Source organism: Plectropomus leopardus, chromosome 3 (genome assembly GCF_026936395.1).
Source record: "Plectropomus leopardus strain MGB_pleo_1.0 chromosome 3, ASM2693639v1, whole genome shotgun sequence".
NCBI lineage: Eukaryota > Metazoa > Chordata > Actinopteri > Perciformes > Serranidae > Plectropomus > Plectropomus leopardus.
In genome coordinates, this window is record NC_142178.1 from 8261424 (window position 1) to 8284585 (window position 23162).

Here is a 23162-nt window from a genome sequence, read left to right on the forward strand (position 1 = left end):
TTGACTGACTCGTAAATTCTAATCCCCTGTTTGGCCACTATGTACAATTGGCCTCAAAGTGCAGCGCTGTTCCTTGGTGAACATGTTAACATGCTGATTTTAGAGCACCACACTATGCAGCCTCAGATACCTAAATGTTTCACAGAACTGGAAAACTGGCAGATAAATTAAATGGATACTTGCCAGCAGGTTCTACCATCACAGGTACTTTCTTTATTATTACAAGTCAACCCACTGTATCAAAACTGCATGATTCTCAAAACCAGCATACAGAAGCTCTCCCTCTGGCTGTCCTCTCAAGAATAACTACTGTACATATTACAATCAAATGCATTCAGTATTTTAACAAAAAATCTAAAGGCACATCTCTATTGTATTTACATTGCATACACGTTTGACATAAATCAAGTAAAAATAGCACACAGTCAGTCCTAAACGCCTGGCCACAGACTAAACTAAAGCTAACTCTAAAATACGTACAGCAGTACACCAGTTGGTCTTTTATAAGTCACAGTATTCAAAGCTACAACGCACAGATGTGAATTGGTGTTTCTGTAATTTACAGCTTTATTTTTTTATAGGAGTTATTGGTTGCATGCCACCTTGCTATGGCTCATTTGCTTTAAATTAAAAGAGGCTTCAGGTCTCTTGTCAAAATACATCGTTATTTCAAGCCCTTTAAAAAACAGTTTTAAAGTAGGCTTGATGATAACTTGTAGTATTTGTTGTGACTCCTGAAATAAATTATTGTCAATGGTTCAATGATGGGAAAATCCGCTCATTTGTTTTCTTGCCAAGAGTTAGATGAAGCTGGAGCCTGCAGCCAGTTAGCTTAGCTTAGTGGTAAGACTGGAAATAGGGAAATGGCTAGCCTAGCTTTGTTCTAAGGGAAAGAAATCTACCTACAAGCACCTCAAAAATAACTTAATTGTAAAAATAATGAAAAGTGGTGGTTTTATGGGCAATTGTGTGAAACTATTTCTTTTCTGAGTGTAATGCTTCACAAGTCTTTTCTCCTGAGAAAAGATGGATGAATTATTTTTAAGCTAATAAGAGAAAAAGAAGAATTAGTCTCTCTCTTATCCAAGTCCAAATGGATGTTTGTGCCAAATTTGGAAGAAAAAAAATCCCTCAAAGCATGCTTGAGATACCGCGTTCACAAGAATGAGACGGACACAAGGTTACAGTGACCTTGATCTTTGTGCATCAAATTCTAATCAGTTCATTGCTGAGTCCGAGTGGACGTTTCTGCCAGATTTAAAGAAATTCTCTCTAGTCTTTTTAAGATACCATGTTCATGAGAATAAGGCAGACGGGGTCACAGTGATTTTTGACTTATGACCATCAAAATCTCTTCAGTGTCCATGTGGACATTTGTGCCAAATTTGAAAACATTCCCTCAAGACTTTCTTGAGATTTTGCATTCACGAAAATGAGACAGACACGCATAATGTAAAACGTCATGCCACCAACTATGGCTATTGTTGGCGCGGAGGCATGAAACAAACATTTGTAATACCAACACAAGTTGTGTTATTTGAAACATCAAGCTGTGTATAGGCGAACCTCTTATTAATTCTCAAAGACAAAAAAATGTGGAATAAATTCAGTTCAAATAATAACCAGCAAATACATCGGGAAATCACTGCTCCCAGCCAAGAAATAGTACACATATAACTTCTCAAAAACCACATATTGTCACTTTTTCACAGAAATCAATGGACCAGATATATTGTGTTCATTTGTGAACTTAGTGTTGGTAGACAGATTTAATCACTGTCAGACAGAGGCTAGCTGTTAACCCCCATTTCCAGGCGTTATGCTAAGATAAGCTCAACGGTTGTAGGCTTATCCTCCAAACTTACTGCACAGATTTTAGGGTGGTATCAATCTTCTCATCTAACCCTCCAAGAAAGTGGCGTTTATTCATATTTAACAAAATGACAAAATATTCTCGTAAAAGGGGAAACAAATGTGACACACATTTAAAAAAAAAAAACAGTCCACTCATCACAGCACCATCTGTGCTTATCTGTTCCTCAGTCAAAGGTCTCTGTTTTCCCCAAAGCATCTTAAGATGTAATCTAAGGCTGAATGTGAGCCAAAACTCCTCCCGCTGCTGATGGGGGATGTTGTATCTGATGGGCGGTTAGTGCTGGAGTCTGCTTTATATAGACGTGCACCTGAAATACCTACTACAGAGATCAATACGCCAATGGGGAGATTAGATAGAGGCCAGTACTGAGAGCCCAGTGCAGGGCCGTGTATATATACAGAGTGTGTGTGTGTGTGTGTGTGTGTGTGTGTGTGTGTGTGTGTGTGTGTGTGATGCAGAAAGGCCAGCGTTTGAGAGTTAGTTTGATTGAATGTGTTATTAGTTTACAGTGTATTTGGCTCTTGATGTTTGTGCGGTAAAAGGAGAGAATGATCAGGGAGGTAGGGGGGGGTTGTGTGTTTTATAGCAGTGTGTATGTGCATATGTATGTTTTTGTGTGTGTGTGTGTATGTGCATGTGTGTGTTAGACATAGTCCAGGAAGACGTCAGCTGTGTTTTGCAGTAAAGGCTGGGTTGGGGCTGTGGTGCTGCAGACTGAGCTGAGCCTCCGCGATGGCGCCCTCTGCTGCTCCGGCTGACTTGGAGCACTGCTCAGAGTCAGGTACACCTGAAGAACAGCACATATATATGTGGCGTACTTATTAAGTTTTTATTGGACAATTTTTTTAAAATAATGCATTCATTTTAAGCATTAAAAATGTAGACTAAATGGAGACCTAAACCATTGTTTTGTACCAGGCTGTAAACATATTTATTAATGCTATTAAGTCGGACTTGTCTTTGGGGTCTATGGGGACTGACTGAATTTTTGGAGCAAGCCTCAAGTGGCCATTAGAGGAACTGCAGTTTTTGGCACTTCTCCACTGGCTTCATGAGACATTCTTGCATCCTACTAATCATTTCCCCCCCTTTTATTAGGTAGAGAGCTGACTGAGATGTTGGGAGCAGATGGAACTCACATTCCGGGTATTTTCTGACAGCAGCAGCTCAGTCCTCTCCACCAGTTTCCTGAAGGAAGGCCTTTTCAAAGGATCGTGGTTCCAACAGGACAGCATCATGTCATACCTGCACAGGTGAGACTGAGATTAGTTTAAACCTGCAGGACTGTGATAAAATAATCCAGCAATAATATATAAATAAATATTAAAAAACAAAGATGAGAAGTGTGAAATTATTCTTGCTTTAGATTGTACTGTATTTCACATAATAATAAAATAGACAGGCTATAATTAGAGTTAACAACAATTAGTCAGTTAATTAAACAGTAGATTGATGAAAAATTATTGCCAAACATTTAATTATTGGCCATTTATTTGAATCATTTTCTTGAGCAAAAATGCCTAATGCTTTCTGATTTTAGCTTCTCCGTTGTGGAGATTTCTTGCTTTTTAAAATATATATAATAATATAATATAATATAATATAATATAATATAATATAATATAATATAATATAATATAATATAATATAATATAATATAATATAATATAATATAATATAATATAATATATTTTATGTTGAACTGTTGGTTAAACAAAACAAAAAGATGATGTCACCTTATAATCTAGAAAATTGGGTAAGGCATTCTTCAGTGTTTGACATGTTTTAGACAAAATGATCAACTGAAAATATAATTGACAGATTAATTACTAACAAAATGTTTTGTTTGTGTTATGGGTTGGTTTTGTGTTGTATTTCCTGTTTTATTCTGTAGTTTGAATTTTATGTTTGCCTTTCCACTTCCTCTCCATTGTGTGTTTTCCCTCCTGTTTTGATTCTGATTAGTTTCACCTGTGCATGATTAGCCTGTGCCTTCCTCCTCTCTCTGTCTGCTTTCCTGTCCTTTCTGCTCCTCACCTGTGTTCTATTAGTTGATCACACCCTGAATGTTTAAGTCCCTGTCCTCGCCTCACTCAGTTGGTTTGTCTGTTGTGCTCTCTGGTTCTGTGCTCGCTTGCTGTTTTGCTCCTCATGTTCAATCTTCTGTCCTGCCTCTTGTTTGTATGATGATTTTGGTTATTTCTTAGTGTACGGCTGCCTTCCTCCAGCCTTAACTCTAAGGTTAAATTACCAAAAGGGTTGTGGGTCAGAAAAAGCACGGGGGACGTCTTCTCAGTTTATTCCTCACTGTTTTTTAATGTCTGCCTCAACCTCAACCAAAGGATAACAACTCAGTACAGAACACACACATGAAGCTATGAGACACATGAAGTTTTTTTTTTTAAACATTAGAGCATGTAAACCTATTCTTGCAGAACCCCAACAAATAAATATGATCCCAAAAATGAGCATGATAGGGTCTCTAAATCATTCCACCTGCCTCTGTGTCTGCATTGCATTGCTTCACACCTTTCACAAATCCTGACATTTTTAAAACAAAGCACAGACTTACATCTCGATGGGAGCATACTCTGGCCTGCTCATCCTGTGGCCGTCTTGAATCATCCTATAAAATACTGAGCCCACCTGCATCCCAGGGTACGGGCTGTTACCTGCAGTACAGACACACAGTAGACACACACTTTAACTTTGTGTCATTGATGTCTCATTTTTGGAGGAGAAAAAATTTGTGGATTAATTTAATTATCCAGGTTTCTGGAGCTACATGATGTATCATAATCAGTATGATTTTGTATTTGCTCCTCTAAGTGACGTCGCTGCTCAAGAGCATCATCAGAGCCACTAATAAGGCCCCAGTCAGCTCACAATGGACGAAAGTAATGGCTCAGACATTATGAAACAGATGCAACAGCACAGCTCTGACTGGAAATGTTACCCAGAGAGAAGATTTCCCATAGCAGGATGCCGTAGGACCACACGTCACTCTCAAAGGTGTAGACGCAGTCGAAAATGCTCTCGGGGGACATCCACTTGACCGGCAGGCGAGCCTGCAGGGGAGAGAAACGTACAGGAGCTCCTTTTTTTTTTTTCATTTTTAAGAACAATGTCTTTTTACAAAAAATGTACAAATCTTTAAATGTGGGATGTTAAAGAGCAAAGCTGAGACACTGAGCAGGCAGATTTTCTGTTCATTCCTTTCTTTCATGCAAAACTCAAATTCGATTCCACAGAAAAATAAATGTCAACTATTTTCATAATGATTAAGTGTGCATTGCAATTTTTCAAGCAAAAATCTCAAATATTTAATTTATATCAGATACTTAATGCTACAAATTTGCTTATTTTTCTGTCTTTTATGATTGTGTAAGGGTGCCTTCTTGCAGCCTTTACTTTATAAGTTGATGTATTTCGTGCTGTGGATAAGACAGCGAGGGGATAGTGTCTTCTCAGTGTCTCTGTCACTTTAATGTCCACCTCATCACTAGGACACTCAACTGAACACACTGGGGGTCGACCGATATTGAACTCCAACACAAAATGTTGTTTAAATGCCTTTAAAGGATGTTTAATCAAAGACTTTCGACATCATATACAGCAAGTTCCCCGCAACGTTTTTTTACAAGTGAAAATTTGAATAAAAAAATGAATAAATATAAATAGCTCCCTGAGGTTTTACAAAGTAAAAGTTCCTCCCATGCTGACACTTTCTTTGTACTTTTTAATTAATTTATTTCATCGGCGACCCTTAAAATAAAACGCTGATACAGATAATCAGCAAGATGCCAAATACCGGCCACAATACTTGGCCAGTCTAAAAATCTGTCGACCCCTAGAAGACACAGCAAGGTGATTTGTCGCTTCACATCTCTGATATCACTCTGCAATCTAAACCATCCTTGACCTTAAGGGAAGGTGCACTATATTAGGCAGTTTCTAATTTTAACTTAAAGCGGAGCGTACAATATAATGTATGAATTTACCATTAATCAAATTAACTTATTGTCTAAATAATTCAAATAATAGAAAAAATATTATTTACTATACTATTTCTAATATTAGAAATAGAAGAGAAATAAAGCTTATCTTACGATTGCAAAAAAAAAAAAAATGTTTATCTTTAGATTTCAGAGCATTGACTGAACAAACAGGCTATTGGAAAGACAGGAACGGAAGGAAGAGAGGAAGGAAGGACAAAGAGTCAGTGAGAAAAAAGTAACACTCACATTGCCCCGGAGCACATAGCTGGCGTCAGTGGTGATGTCTCGTGCCAAGCCAAAGTCACAGATCTTCGCCACCCTGCCGTGAGTCAGCAGAATGTTTCTGGCTGCAAGATCCCTGTGGATGCACTACGCACGCACGCACACACACACACACACACACACACACACACACACACACACACACACACACACACACACGTATTGACATTGTAACTGGTTTCTGCAGTAAATGACTGACATGGAGCACAGATGTACAAATGAGGGGGGGCAAGTTAAACTTGTTACAAACACAACACAAAAGGCAAATTGACAGCACTTTACATAATTAATAAATGGCCTATAACCATATACTTGGCTGATAGAAATGCAGTTCTATCATCTATCGTCAATAAAATGGAAAAAAAAATAAACAAAGGGATTATAGTTTTTAGTAGTGTTTTAGGGCATTTACAGACCTCATGATGATGCATAAATAGAGCCTAACTGAACCCCTTGAAACCTGAGAAAATCGGCTGAATCTCTATTTTAAAAACATGGGAGGAAGGCTGTAAGCATCTTCACAAGAAATGACTTAAAATTAGCATGGAATTAACAAGAAAATGACCTGAAAATTAGCACACAGAAAGAAACGAAAAGGAAAATGGTAAAAATAAATAAACTGATGAATGAAAGGAAAAGTCTTGGCTTGAAAAAAAGTTATTTTCTAATATTTTTATCCCTCTCTGTGTCTTTTTTCTGGATTTGGTTTAAACTCATTTTCATGTCAGCTTTTCCTAATTTCTTGCAATTTGCAGGACAACTCTTGCCCAAGTTGCTCATTATATTTTTAGCCATGTTTTTAAAAGAAGAACGAGTTTGCTCTGGTTTCAAAGGTTTAGCCCCTTGTGAATGACATCTGAACGTAACACAAGAAACTGATCAATGCTGGTTTTAATTCAGATTTTAAGGTGTCTCAATTAGAGCAAATTCAACATCAATTTAAAGGAAGCTGCATCCCTGTGTGTGCAGCACATGATGTATTCATCATGCTTAGTTCTTTTCTATGCATACTATAAGCTGACAGCAGTGCGCAGCCTGCTGGCTCTATGCCATGGCGTGATTTACAAACTAGCAGCAGCACTTTAAATCTCGTCCGTAATGACTCTATAAATAAGCCCACGGTCTGTAAAAAGCCTTACATTCTTTGAAGTAATGTACTCCATTCCTTTGGCCACCTGGTAGGAAAAGCTGAGGAGATCTTCAGCGTCCAGAGACAGCTCCCCGATGTCATCTAGATACATTTTTCATTGTCAGACTTGTGCAGTAGGTGAGGCACTCGGTGTGTTGTTGAAATGTACAATAGGAAATGTAGAGTGAGAGAATTTGTACCTGAGTGGGAAGAACTTTCTTTCTCAGAGGGACGCATAGGCATGTATCCTGCCCCGGTCACCTCTCTGCACATGCACACACACACACACACACACACACACACACACACACACACACACACACACACACACACACACACACACACATAAACATTTAATTTTGACAAGGTAACCATTTTTGGATCACAGTTTGAATACATGCTCATACTGCACACACCTTGTTGCAGGCTCTGTTGGGTTTGAGACGTTGCGATAGTAACCATCACCAACTTGGGAGTTTAAGAAGGACTCTCTTTTTCTGCGCAGGAAGTTGAGGAGGTCGCCATAGCAACAGTACTCTGTGATCACCAAAATTGGGCCTGACAGGATGCAGAGATGAAAAGAAACCTCACTGACTGGTTTTTGAAAGCATATGACAGCAGCGCAACAATGAAAAGAGACACAGAAAGCTCTGATAATAACGAGCCAAAGGAAGATGATATCAGGTTGATACTGCGGTGATTTGTTTCACATGTTTCACATGACTCGAGACAAGACGTGACGTGCATTAAGGCAACTTGTGTTTAAATTCAATATTTTTGCGTTATAACATATCGAACAAACTTGTGTCGATATCTTAAAATTAGGATTTTTCATTCCCAAGTATTCAGCTTTTTGTTCTTAATAACAGACTTGCATACTTGTGTGGACTCTCAATCTAAACACTGCATTATAATCAATGTTGAGGGCTAGACTGGTATTGAACAGCTGCCTCGTAAATTTGTGACACGTCAGACGGCATCATGTTTTCATATCGGAGCCGGGCCATACTGACTATCCAATATCTGATTTGTAACAAGAGATCAATTTTGGCTGGGCGCAGCAGCAAGTCAGCAACCTCTCCAAACAATTTCTACAACCGTAAAACAAAATCAGTCAATAAATATATAATAAAGCGCGCAAATGTGAGATGGTTATAGTGTCTGCACCCAACAAAATCCAGCTAAACTGAAATAAATGCAGCGTCTGTGGCGACTCTGCTCTTCTCACCTCCGACAGTGCAGGCCCCCAGCAGGTTAACAATGTTCACGTGGTTTCCAAGGTAACTGAGGACCTTCAGCTCTGACATCAGCGCCTCCTTCTCCGTAGAATGAGCGTTGGCTGGGACGACATCATCGGGACAGTTATAAACTCTTACATCGTCACATATGTTGCTGCAACAGGCAGACTGTGTCCAAGATCACTCCCTAATTAACAGGTAGCACACAATATTTGCTGTCCATTGTTTTATATGTGTAGAAGTAACATAATTAATACTGTATACCGAATAAATGTGTATTAATTATTACTTTTTTTAAATTTATTTGAGTGTGACAGGGCAAAACTTCTGGAAATATGCCAGTTAGCCATAAAAGCTTTTTTTTTTTTTAATCTGTACTCCAACCAGGCAATAGTTCGAGGCACAGACATTAGGGATAAAAGCACTGAAAATGAAATTAATGATAAAAGCAGTGGAAAAAATACACTCACAAAACAGAGATAAAAACATTTGTTATCTTGCTTTTCAAAGTAGTGTACCAACAACAAGAAAAGCTGCAGAAATTGCTGAATTATAATGCACTAACCAGTAAATACTCATAATGTCCTTGATAGAGACCTGATACTTTCCGATTTTATTAGTTATGCAAAAATGTTTATTTCTATCTTTACTAAATAGTGTGGTCTCTTATCGTATTATCTTTCATTGACAAGTCCATTTAAGAGAAGTATCTACAAAAAGAAACATCATGTTTTTTTGTTTTCTTCTGAAGTAGATCGGGAAATTCTATTAGCCCTGACTATTGTGTAAAAAATTTGCAAATTGCCCTCTACTGCTTTTAAGTCTTTAATGCTGTGAAACCCCATGGCAGGTATATGTGTGCTGCTACATTCAAAAAACAAGGATGCACCCAACACTAGAATCACTTTTAGACAAGGGTTGGACATCTTTTGTCTTTTGTGGGGGGTATTATCATTAGAAACAAAGTTATGTAGTTAAGGAATGAGAGAACAAAAGAATGGTTTTGAACACAGCTGCAGAGCAAAAGCTAAAAACAGACCCACAGACACTTACGTTTAAGCATTTTAACAGCCACGGTTGTTACAGTATCTGCAGAGCAGAGTCCATATGCTGTGGCCCTCATTACCTTTCCAAAAGCTCCAGAACCCAGTGTTTTACCTGTGGGAACACACACACACAATCATAAACCTTCAGCATTTTACAATCAATTTAAAGGGGAAGTTCACCCAAAAATCAAAACTATATATTTTTTTCCTTACCTGTAGAGCTATGTATCAATCTAGAACTATTTTCTTTCTACTAAACTACGCCCACCAACTGTATCACTGTGCAGAAATAAGTGTGCATCTAATCATGGATGACAGTGCGACAGTGCGACAGTGCGAGATTTAAACATTGAAAGTGTCCTCCTCGGCTGAGCGGTAACGTTAGCTAGCTCAGGGGTGCTAGGTGAGCTAGCAGTAGATGCTCACTTTCTTCCATGCAGTGATATGGTTGGTGGTGTAATTTGGTAAAGAGAAAATAGTTTGCACATTAAACTGCTCACAACTGGTCATTATTTCTGCATGAAGACATTACTGCTGAGTTTTTCAAATGTATTTTTTGGGCACCTTAAGCACCACAAGTTGAGTGCCATTATATTACCGAGAAGGCAGACATCTCTACGGCCGATATCTCCAACACTCCAAGTGCAACACAAAACAATCTAGACTAACAAATAGCACTAAAGGTAAGAGAAAAAATATATTTCTGTTTTTTGGGGGGTGAACTGTCCCTTTAAGATCACCATAACACATGATTTAAGGGATTTAAAATACTCTGCTTCGAATAGTATCTGTGCTACATAGTATTTCCACACTTGCATGCCTGTAGATGTGCTTTGTCACACACGTAAACATACAATGTTTAGCAACACAAACATGTATGCCGTCATACCAAATCGTAATTTCTGTCGAGGAAACTCCCATTTGGAGTCATACAGCAGCTGGGTGGGGTCGATGTATATGTAGTTGTTGCCATGGATACTCTCAATGACCTTCCACTGGATTTGGAACTTTGGTTTCTGTCAAAGTTCGAAGAGGAAAGAGGGCATTCATACACAGACCGTGATTCTGTTTAATTTTACATTACTCCATGCACTTTGGTTGTCAGCCCGTGTCGAGACTGATGATCCCACTGCGAATTCATAGACTACTTCTCAAGGAGTCTGACTCATCTGAGTGCAGTAAGAGCAGCGTGCTGTGGGGGGCACATAAATGGCTCCATTGCAGTGTCAAAAAAGCCTTTAACTACTGTACAGCACGTCTGCACTTTGAATAGCTGATTGATTCATTTCAAATTCATTAGGACACATTCATATTGATTAAAAAGGACATACTTCCACTTATATCTGCCGAACACCGTTACCAAATGCGGTAAAAAAAAATAGTTTGATCTAAGAAATACACTTATAACTTTAACATAACATAATAAATATGGAGGCATGAGTCATTAGTAAATGATAGTGGGTCTTTTGCCAGAAACTATTGCAACCATTTATTTTTCTGATATGCAAACTGCATATCAATGATGGGAGATGAACTTGATTTCACATTGAAGTATGAGCATTTTTAAACAGGGTTTGAAGGGGATTAATGGCGACAGATTTATGTGATTTATTAGAGATTTATGACCCACCCAAATTAAATACCCTTTCTTCATTGCAGTAATGATATTGTGATGATTTATTTCCCATCTTACCTGCATGTATTTATAGAACAGCACCACCAGGACGAGGCTGAGGAAGATGCCAGTGGCCACCATGCCAGATAGAAGAGGAGTGAAGAGTTTATGGGGGACAGTGCGTTCTGAGAGGAAACACAGAGTAATCAGAAATTACATTAAAGTATACAGAACACACGGTCCTCTTCATTCTCTCCCTCTGGCCTTAAAGAGATAGTTCAGGTTTTTTTGAAGTGGGGTTGTATGAAGTATTTATCAATAGTCAATGTTAAACATACAGCAGATGTGAATCTGCTGTATGTCCCCCCCCCCCCCGCTTGGAGAAGCGTTCTTGAGTGCACCATGGAGGCCAAGCAATGTATTGCTGTGGATGGGGGCCAGCAGCAAACTGCATTTTAGCCACCTAAAACAAGTCCCATCTTTAAAAATATTGATATCAGCTTAAATGTACACTATATTGAGAGTATTTTCGGGACTATAACTTAATGTCAGACAATGATCTCCAACGGGAAAATGAAGCCGTTATATCGCTCTCCTCAAAGCCAGACTTCACTGAGAAAAACAACAAATTAACACTGCAGAACACATGGGCTGCTGATCTCCTGCTGCCTCAAATAGTTTGTTTGTTTATATTATTGTGTGTCTTTGACTTTTAAAAGAGTTAGCTCACATTCACCAAAGTCCCATAAAAATAAAAACTAACTGACTGAACCAGCGGTAGACAGTAACCCCTGTGTTCAGCGAGCTAAAATAACTGTTTTTCTCTGGTGGAGTATGGGGGCTTTGATGAGGGCATAGATAGGGAACTTAAACTATTAACAGCTTCCCAGCTGAAACAGACTGTCTGACAGAAAGGTACAGTGATGAAAATATTCTCAGTACACTTAAACAAATGTTGATGTTTTTAGTTGGGATTTTTTTTGGGCTAAAATATGTTTATTTACCAACCTCCATCCACAGCAGTGCATCACTTAACTTCTGTGTCAGACTGCAGACTGCTTCTTCAAACTTGGGGCATGCTGACTGACATCTACAGTGCTTAATACACTGACTATTGATTTCAGTTTCCCATACAACTGAACTATCTTCTCAAGACGGACAGCTGCTGCAGCAGTGGTGTTTGTTTGTATGACAAGGATTAGCGGGTCTACACCATATAATCCCAGCCTGCATAGTCAGCATACACTAATCTCATTCAATCTGCACCCAGTAACCGCAAACCTGGCCTCTGCACACACAGGGTCAATGGCAGGTGTCATATATATTGTATATGTGTGCGTGTCATACCACTGATGGAGAACAGTGTGTAGGCCTCTTCCCCCTCTGTGCTCGCCACACACTCCAGAGTGTGATAGTGTGCGTGCTCCTTGCTCACATTCAGTCGGCTCACCACCTCGCTCCGGCCGAAGGTGGACTCCATGACCATGGCGACATCCGGAGTCTCCCATTGGGTGGCATTTGGCAGGTGTGAGCACCTGTTGAGCAGTTTGGAAGCTGTTTTAGGATCCTTTTTTTTTCTTTTCTTTTAGTTCTACATCAAAAAAGTGTTAGCATAACAATAACATTACTACGACCAGCTCCGCCTCTTAACTATTTGTTTAGGCAAAAAATTTAATCCATTGTTAAGCGAATAAAATTTCTCTAAAATGCTTCTATTGTTTATTCCAACAGTCAAAATCCAGCTGGTGTCATTGTCTGAATGCTAATGAGACTATGAGATGACATAAACCAACTTGTTCAGCTCCCATGAGCCTCTGCTGCTCTAAGAGGAGCTGCCAGACAAAACAACAGAAGGTGTTGGAGATTATTGTGAGTAAAATGGTCTGAAAGTCCAACTGCTGTTCAGTTACAGCTTTTAGTGTGAGCACCATAACAACCAAGGAGTCCCAAGTTTTTCATCATATTTCGATAGATGAATTTAAATGCATTAAAATTCCTTATTTCTGTATCTTATTGTTTATATCACTAAATTGACATGAAATTGAACTGAGTGTGGAATAGAGGGAACATGAAAATGAAACCTAATGAAAAATAATGTAATTATACACAATGTGATGCAGTGATTTATCACAATAATTGCTCATTTGACCCATTTGTAAAGACAGATATTCCACCATAATTTTCCGTGACGATTCCTATCTGTTTCTCCCTCCCAGGAGAAATTTTAGAAACAGCTAAACTGACCATTTCAGAGCAATTTGTAACAAAAATCTAAGATCATGGGTTCTCAAAGTTTTGATGAATAAGGGTCAAAAAATTTTGTTTTTTGACATTGATTTTACCTAACAACAGCACTTGAGCTGGGGTACGGCAACACCATTTGGACAAATCCTACGCAGAACTGCAGTACATCATAATAGTAGAACCAGTTGTAATAATAATTGCAATTTGTTAAGTTTATTTGTGAATATAATTACATTTGCTAATGATTATTTGGATGGTGGTGCATAGCTGCAAATTTGTTTTCTTTTTATTCATATTTACATTAGTGGGCATAGTTGAATGGGGGATCTGTCCCCCTCAATAGATACTATAATTATGGCCTCGCCAAATCATCTATTAATATATTTTTTGAATTGAGACAGTATCTCAATAGATAAAGAAAATGAGGAAACAGTGCTGGTGGAACAGCAAGACAAATGTTAAAAATGTCAGCGGATCACATCCAGGTTATGATAATACAGTTGCTGTCGCTGCAGTCTTACATATTCTGATTTATTACTTAGACTTAAACACTTTTTTGATGAGAGTAGTGCAATATGTTTAACACGTACCTGGTGTGGGGCAGCTCACAGAAGTACCAGCTTATTTTAGGGACTGGGTAACCAGAGGCAATGCAGCGCACCTGTCCATCAACAGGGCCTTCCTGGGCGACAATAACCGGTTTACCTTGCAACAAAAAAAGTTAGTAGATAGAAAACAGATACAACATAGAAAAAATACTACGACACTTTAATTGAATAAAGCAACTGAGGGAGCCACTTACTGTTGACGTACACATGGAATGAATGATCGACAGATGCGTCTTCATGGCGGGCTGAGAACTTGTAGATCCCCCCCTCAGATCCAAGTACCCTCACTAGTCTGAGCTCGCTGAAGAGTCTGATAAAACAAACATACGTTTTAAGTTCTGTGCCTGAATGCGTATGTGTAGTTGGAGTTGTACTGTAAACTGATTGTACCTGTATTTGCGGCGGTGGATGGTGATAACGTGCTCCGTGGTGTTGAGGAGCTGTTTGCTGTTGTAAGACCAGGACAGGGAGCGGGGAGCAGGATAGGCATCAAGTTCAACTTTAAGGCTAAGGCTCTCCCCCTCTTTAACATCAGCCTGGACTGGACCTGGAGTTCCTAACATGGTGATAAAGCCCTGATCTGGAGGGCAACAGAAATATACACACTTGAAGAGACAGTTCACCCCGAATTCAAAAGACCATATTTTTCCCCTTGCCTGTAGTGCTTTTTATCAGTCTAGATTTTTTAGGTGTGAGTTGCAGAGTGTCGGAGATATCATCTGTAGAGATGTCTGCCTTCTCTCCAATATAATGGAACCAAATGGCACACGGCTTGGGGCACAAAAAAACCCCACACATTTGAAAACGTCAACAGCTATGTCTCTTTCCAGAAATCATGTCTTGCAGATAATGTCTTATGGCTCTGTAGGTCTATATTTACTTCCCCTAGTGGCACCCAATATTCCAAAATGTCTGGATGAACCTTTTTTAAACTCATCTTTAGGTATGCAGTTAAGAGCAACAAAATAGTTGCTGTGCATCTTAACCAGAATTTTTTTAAAAAAAGGCTTCAAATGACAAAAATGTACCCAATACATGTGTTTTCTTTTACCAATATACATTCATGGAAGTTTTACTGAGAGCCAGACTCCTTTTTTGCTGGTGTGCCCTGTTCATAATAAACGTAATCCAACACACTAACACCTGGAAGCTGACAGTTCAACCACAGCCTGATCTGCCGTCCACTGGGAAGCTCTAGTTTGGTGTTAAGGGTGATGTTTGATAGGACTTTCCCCACCCAGAATCCTCTCCAGTTTGAAGTGAAGTCCAAGTATTTCAGTGATGATTGTAAATCATCAAATGATCATGCAAATTCGACTTGTAAACTCTTAAACGTGCCATAGTCATGCCATCTGATGTTACAAACTGTAAACAAAAGATCACTACTGAAAACTGGGGAGTCCAGCTTGTAGACAGAGTGCTCATTCTTTGCTGTTGAGGACACAGTTAAATTCACTTTTCATGTTTGAGCTGTCAGTTGTACTAACAGAACAAACACAGAGACATGACTAGAACAAATAATTTGGGGAAATATGGCAAATCACTGTTGATTTTATGGAACATTCTTCTCTTTTGCTGCACATTTTGTGTGCTGTGAGTGTGTCTTTGTCATGTCTAGACTAATTTCAGACATTCTCATAATAATAACATGCTCTGAATAATGATAGCTGTTTCCCCGAGGCGTCTGCAAAGTAATTTGCATTCTATGCAAATTAGAGAGCATAAGTCCTAAAAAAATGTAATTCTGGGTGTGAACACTGGTGTAAGTGGTTGACTGTTGTTATTTTTTCTGTTCAGACCAACAGTGAACATTCTTGTGAATACTGTGAAGGAGGAGTGGTGGCGTTTTAGAGGAGCCCAAACAGTGGTGGGTAGATCTGTGTGTGGGTCTGTGGGTGCGTTTGACCACCTGTAGGCACCCATGCATGCACAAAAAACCAATAAACTACCTTCAACGCTCACCTCTGACATCAAGCTGCAGTGCAGTTTCACTGGTGCCTCTCTCATTGTGGGCTTGGCAACGGTAATCACCTGAGTCTGATAGGTTGACAGCTGTGATCAAGAGTGAGGTGGCACGTTGATAACCGCGGGAACCGGGCAGGATGTGTGAGGTGTTGGATTCGTTAGGATGCTGCAGGACATTGGGGACAAAGGTGAGGAGTGCAAAGGTGAAGAGTGTAACATCACAAAAATCCAATGTTTTTTGACATGTCATGCTTCAGTTTTTCAAGTGAGCATACACTCTCCTCGCAGTTGTACTTCAATATTAAACAGCTGAAGGGCTGTACCCAGGATTTTAAAAATACTACTGCCCCCAACCAAGCTCACTATGTTCCATGAAAACAAAGGAAGAACATTTTCAAAGCAACATTCAGAACATGTTATTAAGGCCTGAAACCAGGCCTTTGATGTTTATAGTGAATGTTACCCTAACTTGAGGAGAATGTTCTGGGAACTAAAAGAAACTTACCATACCAAAACACTGCATTGGTTGCATTGTACCATTCTCAGAACATTTTTAGAATCAAAAATTGCTAGCTGGATATGATCTAAGTGTCCTCTATGGAAGCTACAGCCCTCAAAGAATTAAACTCCAGTGTGGATATCTGTCTGTTTCTTGGATTTGTGAGGGTAACTGTCCTGTAAAGGATGTCAGTTAACCTGATAGAAACAAACAGACTTCCACATCCTGACACTCAGTCACCCGGATATAAAAACGTTGAAAAGCTAATCATCAATCTCACCGCTGTTGACGGGAAATCCCACTTGACACTGAAGTCCGGGTTGATGTTGACAGAGCTACAGGTGATCTCAAACTGCTCTCCTTTCCTCAGAATAACGGTGTCTTTCTGGGAAAGCGAGATCACTGGAGGCACCTCTGGCACTGGATCAAGAGAAGCAACATGATCATGACTAATTGATTAGCTCATTTACGCTATTGGTTGAATGTTATTTATAAGTCGGAAACAATCCTATTTGTATTTTATCATAAAAGACCCTTAAGGGTGTGTGACTCTTGTTTGTTCAGTGGCAGGAAATGCATTAGTGGACAAACAAACACTAATGACAATGCACACAAGTCTAGTATTTGCTGACACTTTCACATGTGTCTATAAACCAGATGATGATTTCCGACAAGAGACGCCTGTGGATGTTACTCCAGTGGCCTCTGTTTGACGAACACTGCGGTAATTCTATTTACCCCAAACGCAGCCTTCATGCACCGTTATAAAGCTTTGTTCAGTGTGGGACTCTAATCCCTCTGCTCCTCCCTCCCTCACGTCTCTTGCCTCACTCCCTCTCTCCATCAATCAAAAGGACACTACGCCCCGACTCCTCCCAGCTTGTCTCTGTTTAGACTTCTCTCCACTGCGGACCAAAATGCTGATGCAGTGCAGGCCAAACAGAAACATGATCAGTTTCCAACTGACGTACACTTTGAATGCTTTTACGGTACATTTCCAATTAATATAGCTCAAACTATGAGCTAAACCTCTCTTGCCAAAACACATTTGCAATGTGGATAGTTGCTGTGACTGATCTCTGCCAGGATGCATTTAGGTTTCTGATTAAGACTTGTAGCTATGCAAGCAGGTCTGCTGGGTCACAACTTCGATCCAGACTGAACATCTCAACAAATATTGGAGAGATTTGCATAGACATTTAATGGTCCCCGGAGGATGATTCTTACTGACTTTGGTGATCAAGTTTAACCTTCTAATACTTTATTTTATGAACAAACATGATTATATGGTGATTATTATAAACGTTTACATATAGATATCATTTGTCTATCAATCACAAGTCCAGAGTAACTGTTTCTGCTGTGCGATGAACATCAAGAAGCCCAACCCTGGTTTTTAAACAAGCAGCTGTGAGGTTATTTGGCATGACAGCTTTACTTTCTGTTTACTCTCCTGTTTACTTTGACGCTCATATTTGAACATTTTTATTATAGTTCCCCAAGGCATTAATAAAGAAAAATCCTTTGGTTTTACCTTCTACCAGAGTTGGGACCAAGTAACTGCTTTGCAAGCCACAAATAAGTCTGAGTCAGGTCCCAAGTCAAGACTGACTGAGGACCGAGTCCTAAACAAGTCATAATGCAGTCTTCACTCAAAGTAATGCCATTTTAACAAAAGAGTAATAATATATTGAATTGACAAAAATCCTGAATGCTTTCTAAAATTTGTATTTATTCATTAAAACAAGTTTGTGAAAAAGTTACTTAGTTGTTAAGCTAACATTAGCTATTTACTCGCTAACTATATTAGCCTCAACTTAGCGTTCTTTGAGCAACTTTTTATGTCAAACAAAGCTGGTAATTGGTGCATCTTCATCTATAATTTTTGACCCACATTTTTTGTAATTGCATTTTTCATTGTTGTTTTTTTATTGATCAACTTCATTGGTCAGCTGATGCAAGAAATTAATTAATTCATGGCACACTCTTTTTTTTAAATCTTTGGGCTTGGGGGAAGGTATCAAGCATTTTCAAGTCAAACGGCTCATGTTGAAGTGAAGTCACAACTAATTCAAGTCACAAGTAAGTTGAGTCTAAATTAATTGTGACTCGAGTGTGACTCAAGTCTGAGTCATGTGACTCGAGTCCACATCTCTGCCTTCTAGCAGAGGGAAGCTACAAGAGGAAAACCTTGATTATCCCTTTCACAAGCCGGTGACTGTTACTCTGACTTTATGGATCTGCCTTCACATACTTTCTCTATGACAGCACTCACTTTATCCCTCTTTTTACCCTTTTAGCTTAATTATCACCCAAATGACAAATCTAGTAAAGCTATGCCACACAGAAAACACTGGTAAGAAACCCTTTAACCGACATGACTTATAGCTTTGGAAATATTGTCTATTATATGTCTCGCTTACCAAGTCGTACGTCCACAGTGTATTGGCTGGACGTCACTTTGACTCCTCCTAGTTGTCCCACGCACACGAAACAGCCCTCATATTCCTTTTTCACTTTGCTGATGATGACACCTCGCTGGATGTTGCTGTGGTAACTCATACCGGGGGGCAAAGGTCGTCCATCGCAGGTCTCCAAAGCCAGGAGGGAGACCTCAGGGTCAGTCACAAGACAGGGGATGGTGCAGTTCTCACCTGCACGCACCAGGATGTGGTTTACCATTGTGCGCTGAAAGGCATTCTGGGGGTCTGAGATGAAAGGGAAATTTGGATTGTCACACAGTCTCCACATTTAAGAGCAGACTTAAGACTTTGCTTTTTGATCAATCTTACAGTTAGGGCTGGCTCAGACTTGCCTTGAACCAGCCCCTAGTTAGGCTGATAAAGGCCTAGTCTGCTTGGAGGACTTTCTGTGGTACACCAAGTTCCTTTCTCTTTCTCTAAGTCTCTCGATTTACAAATATTCATAACTCATTAATGCATGTTACTAACTCGCCTTTTTCTCCAGAGCCTTTCTGCTCCGTTGTCTCGCAAGTTCCCACAGATCGAGATTGCACCTGGATCGTGGGTCATTGTGTTGCTGCCGTGGTCCTGCCTGATGCCTACTAAGACTGCTACTATTATTAATCATACTTCTGCTATTATTACACATGATTATTATTGTCACATAGATATTGTATTATGTATTAATAAATACATATATCATATTCACTATTCTACTACTATTATAACTTATATATCTATTACTATTGTCATAGTTGTTTTTGTTGTTGTTATTGTTGTTGCTGTGCATCTCTCTCTCTGTCTCTCTCTGTCCCTCAATATATCATTTTGTAACATGTATTTCTGTAATTTTATTGTGTTGCCCTGTTCTGTACACATGACATCTATTGCACGTCTGTCCATCCTGGGAAAGGGATCCCTCTTCAGTGGCTTTTCCTGTGGTTATACCATTTTTTGCGGTCCACGGACAGAGGGATGTTGTATATTGTAAAGCTCTCTGAGAAAAATTTTGATTTTTGATATTGGGTTTTATGAATACAATTGAATTAAATTGATGTTACTAGAGGGACACACAGTCACATGCCTGCCCCCTCCTCACACCTCAAACACCCACCTCGCACATAGACATAGATGGAGCTGTGTTCCAGTGTGCTGTTGTTGACACACACGTAACGACCCATATGGTAGGCCTGTGCTGCCGACACCTTGACATAAGCCACTCCGCCCTCCTCCACCTCGCCCTCCAGCCTACGACCCCTCTCCTTCTGCCACCTCAACCTGGACGGGGCTCCAGACGTCGTGGCATTGTCATGGCAACGCAGCTCCAGCCTGTCCCTCTTGGGGACGACTATGTGAGGCCCGCTGGGGGAGATGACTGGCTGACACCAAACTGGAACAGAGTACATACAATATGGTTGACATACAGTAGCCCTGGATGCTGTTTTTGACGCTGTGAAGGGTTCAGTTTGGGTAAAGATCTGGCACAAAGGGGAAACTGCTTTCAGTAATGCTGACATTGATGAATCACAAGCTCTTGGAAGCAAAGCAAGAACGAAACAGAAATCAACAAAAAGAGCAAAAGGCTAAGAGTATTTGGGCTGCAGCTAACTTTCATTTCTGTCCAGTATTCAGATCATTTTCTTGATTTATCCATTAATTGTCAAGTGTATAAAATGCTAGAAAATCCCTATCACAATTTTCTAAAGCCAAGATGTGCCTAATGTGATGGTTAAATGGGATGTTATGATTGGCAGGAGCCCCTTAGGACAAAGTGCTATCAAACCACCATGGCTCAACTGAGCAATCAATACTTATGAGCCGTCTACCGCTGAGTAATCATGCATTAAGGCCCCCTAAATCCACTCCCTTTAAGATGAGTAAACTAAACAAACAATTTCTTTGCAGTGTACACCCCAATGGTCAACCCCCTCCAGCTTTGCAGATTTTCACATGATAAGGGCCATTTCAAGAACAGGATTTTCATGTGACTGTTGTGCCTTCAGGGCTGAGAAAGCAAGAGGCAGAAGCATGTGGATGCAAAAAAGCCCCCCCGCCCCTTCCTAAAAAATACAGTAATTTTTGCAGGCTGTGTTTGTAAGACTTTATGCTCTACCGTTTGGGTTTACAAACGGTGTCAAACTAAACCTGAGGCTGGTACATGACTCAACACACGGCTATCATCGGAGAGTGGTTAAATGTCAAGGTGCTGCTGGATGTGTTTGTGTTAAAAAGATGTTGCTGGCTTTTTCTTTGTTCTTTCTTTGATGCCGCGCAAAGGCGCACAACCTAATCTCTTTTATTTCGGTGGGATAAATAATTAATCGACCTCTCTCTCTCACACACACACACACACACGCACACACACACCTGTTGCCTGCCTTGCCTTGAGAGGTTGCCCATAGGCATCTCCTGCACCTTGACACACGCATGCAAATTATGCGATCTGCAGACATGAGCTGACAGGTCATTCACACTGCACTGTTAAACGCCATCTCTCTCTCTCTCTCTCTCTCTCTCTCTCTCTCTCTGTGTGTGTGTGTGTGTTATACATGTTTACAGAAACAATGTAAAGACACTCTTCCAGGAAAATGTAAGAGAAGCATTAAAAACGCGCAATGATACGTGCGCCTTTCCCCGGCTGTTCACACCTGAATTAGCGTAATAAAGAGCGAAAAGAAATGAAATAGTGACACTTAAAAGCGTAAGTCAATAATCTGGAGACAAAAATTACTTAAAGAGAAGACTCTGTGAAAAGGCGAGAAAGAATTTTGAAAAATAGACTAGAATTTGTCTTATTTACGCATGAAGTACACGTTTGCGCATAAAGTTCTCGTGTCCCTTGGAATATGATGGCATTAATATATAATTTATGAAACTATTGTGAGGTGAAGATAAATAATAGGGTAACTATAAAGTCATTGTCGCGAGCAGACACACCAAAGCAACATTTAAGCAACGTTTCGATGGTTTCCCTACCTTTTAGTGGCAGCAAAACGAAATATGAGACAAAACCAACCCAGTGGCATCTCATGATTACGCGGGTTTGAAGCCTTTCTTTTACTCTACTCCATGCGTTTCAATTGCGGGCATAACCATCCTGAGCGCAAAGAAAACAGCAGATCCCATCTACAGTGATAACCCAGAACAGGTCCGTGCACTGTACTGGGCGCACAAACACAATGACTCCCCCTGATGGATTTCACTGGAGCTTAAAGACACAGTGCAGCGCCTCTCCTCACTCCTGTGGATCATTGCCACTCCTTTCCGCCCCGCATTGGCTGGACACCGGCCAAGGTGATGACTCGGTTATTACCGGGAAAAAAAACCCCACATACACACGCGGCTCTCTTCCAAGCCAGCTTCACCTTTTCTTACACAGCCACCGCGAGAAATAAATAATGTCAAGAAACTCTCCAATAATGGAAGTGCTGGCTGATATATACAAAGGAGTCTTTTCAATAAGATCTACATGTTTATCTAAGTATCATGACCTATTTTCACACTTCCTCGGTCTGCTGTGATGATGATGACAGCTTTCTCTCTGTCTTGGCAGGAGTCCCCCCCAGAAACCCGTTCACAATCAGTTTGCGATGCGCTTCACAGTCTTTTCCAGCTCTTATCAACATCATGATGGTACAGTGGTCTCACTTTTCCCAGATCTAATCAACTTTATGTTCCACTAGGAGTCAATTAAACGCCTGTAATGTGGTGATGTGCAGGAGCAAACATTTACAAGCCCCAACACGACTTACACCCCCACCAAGATTAATTATATTAAATGTGTGTTATCAGCAAGGGTGTAGGTTTCATTTCAGTAATGCTGGGGACAAGTATGAAATGTGGGGATGGAAGGAGCTGGGGTTCCTTTGCCAGAAAACTTTGAGCATGAAACATTTAATTTCCTCCATTCTGGTGAGTTTTCAAGCATCAATTTGTGCATTTTCTGCATTAATTTATGGTATAGCTAAATGTCTTTATTTTTGTCAAAGTCCTATGCGGTCAAGTTTTTCTTATTCATGTTCAGGCTGTTCTAATTCCAAACTTCCAAAGATCCCCGCATTCATCACTGTATCCAGGTCTCTTCAAACAGTACATCCATGATCATAACCAAGACTTCAGCCTGTTTAATCCATGGACCGTAACCAGCTTTCTTGTGCTGCGTTCAGATTCCTTTTACAAGCATTAAAACCTCTGAAATCT

The 23162-nt window shown here is 39.9% G+C and overlaps 1 protein-coding gene across 1 annotated transcript; it reads right to left on the bottom strand.

The window, feature by feature from the left end:
• Nucleotides 1-185: 185 nt before the first annotated feature.
• On the bottom strand, nucleotides 186-22162 carry kitb (KIT proto-oncogene, receptor tyrosine kinase b). The gene is made up of 21 exons (XM_042484839.2): nucleotides 21939-22162; nucleotides 20077-20352; nucleotides 18924-19208; nucleotides 16781-16920; nucleotides 15999-16167; nucleotides 14427-14616; nucleotides 14231-14346; nucleotides 14019-14133; nucleotides 12532-12719; nucleotides 11263-11369; nucleotides 10459-10585; nucleotides 9577-9681; nucleotides 8514-8624; nucleotides 7702-7843; nucleotides 7486-7550; nucleotides 7296-7387; nucleotides 6121-6243; nucleotides 4833-4944; nucleotides 4449-4548; nucleotides 3016-3121; nucleotides 186-2663 (listed from the first exon to the last, which is right to left on the bottom strand). The coding sequence occupies exons 1-21, from the start codon at nucleotides 21991-21993 to the stop codon at nucleotides 2520-2522; spliced, it is 2868 nt and encodes a 955-aa protein (XP_042340773.2). The 5' UTR covers nucleotides 21994-22162; the 3' UTR covers nucleotides 186-2519.
• Between the last annotated feature and the right edge of the window lie 1000 nt (nucleotides 22163-23162).

Excerpts from the sequence above, each read along its gene's own strand:
- kitb (XM_042484839.2), bottom strand. The coding sequence starts at position 21,993 with ATGAGATGCCACTGGGTTGGTTTTGTCTCATATTTCGTTTTGCTGCCA. Across the intron at positions 12,720-14,018 it reads TGTGAGCTGCCCCACACCAG|GTGCTCACACCTGCCAAATG; the intron begins GTACGTGTTAAA and ends ACTGCTCAACAG. Across the intron at positions 6,244-7,295 it reads AGTACATTACTTCAAAGAAT|TGCATCCACAGGGATCTTGC; the intron begins GTAAGGCTTTTT and ends GTGCGTGCGTAG.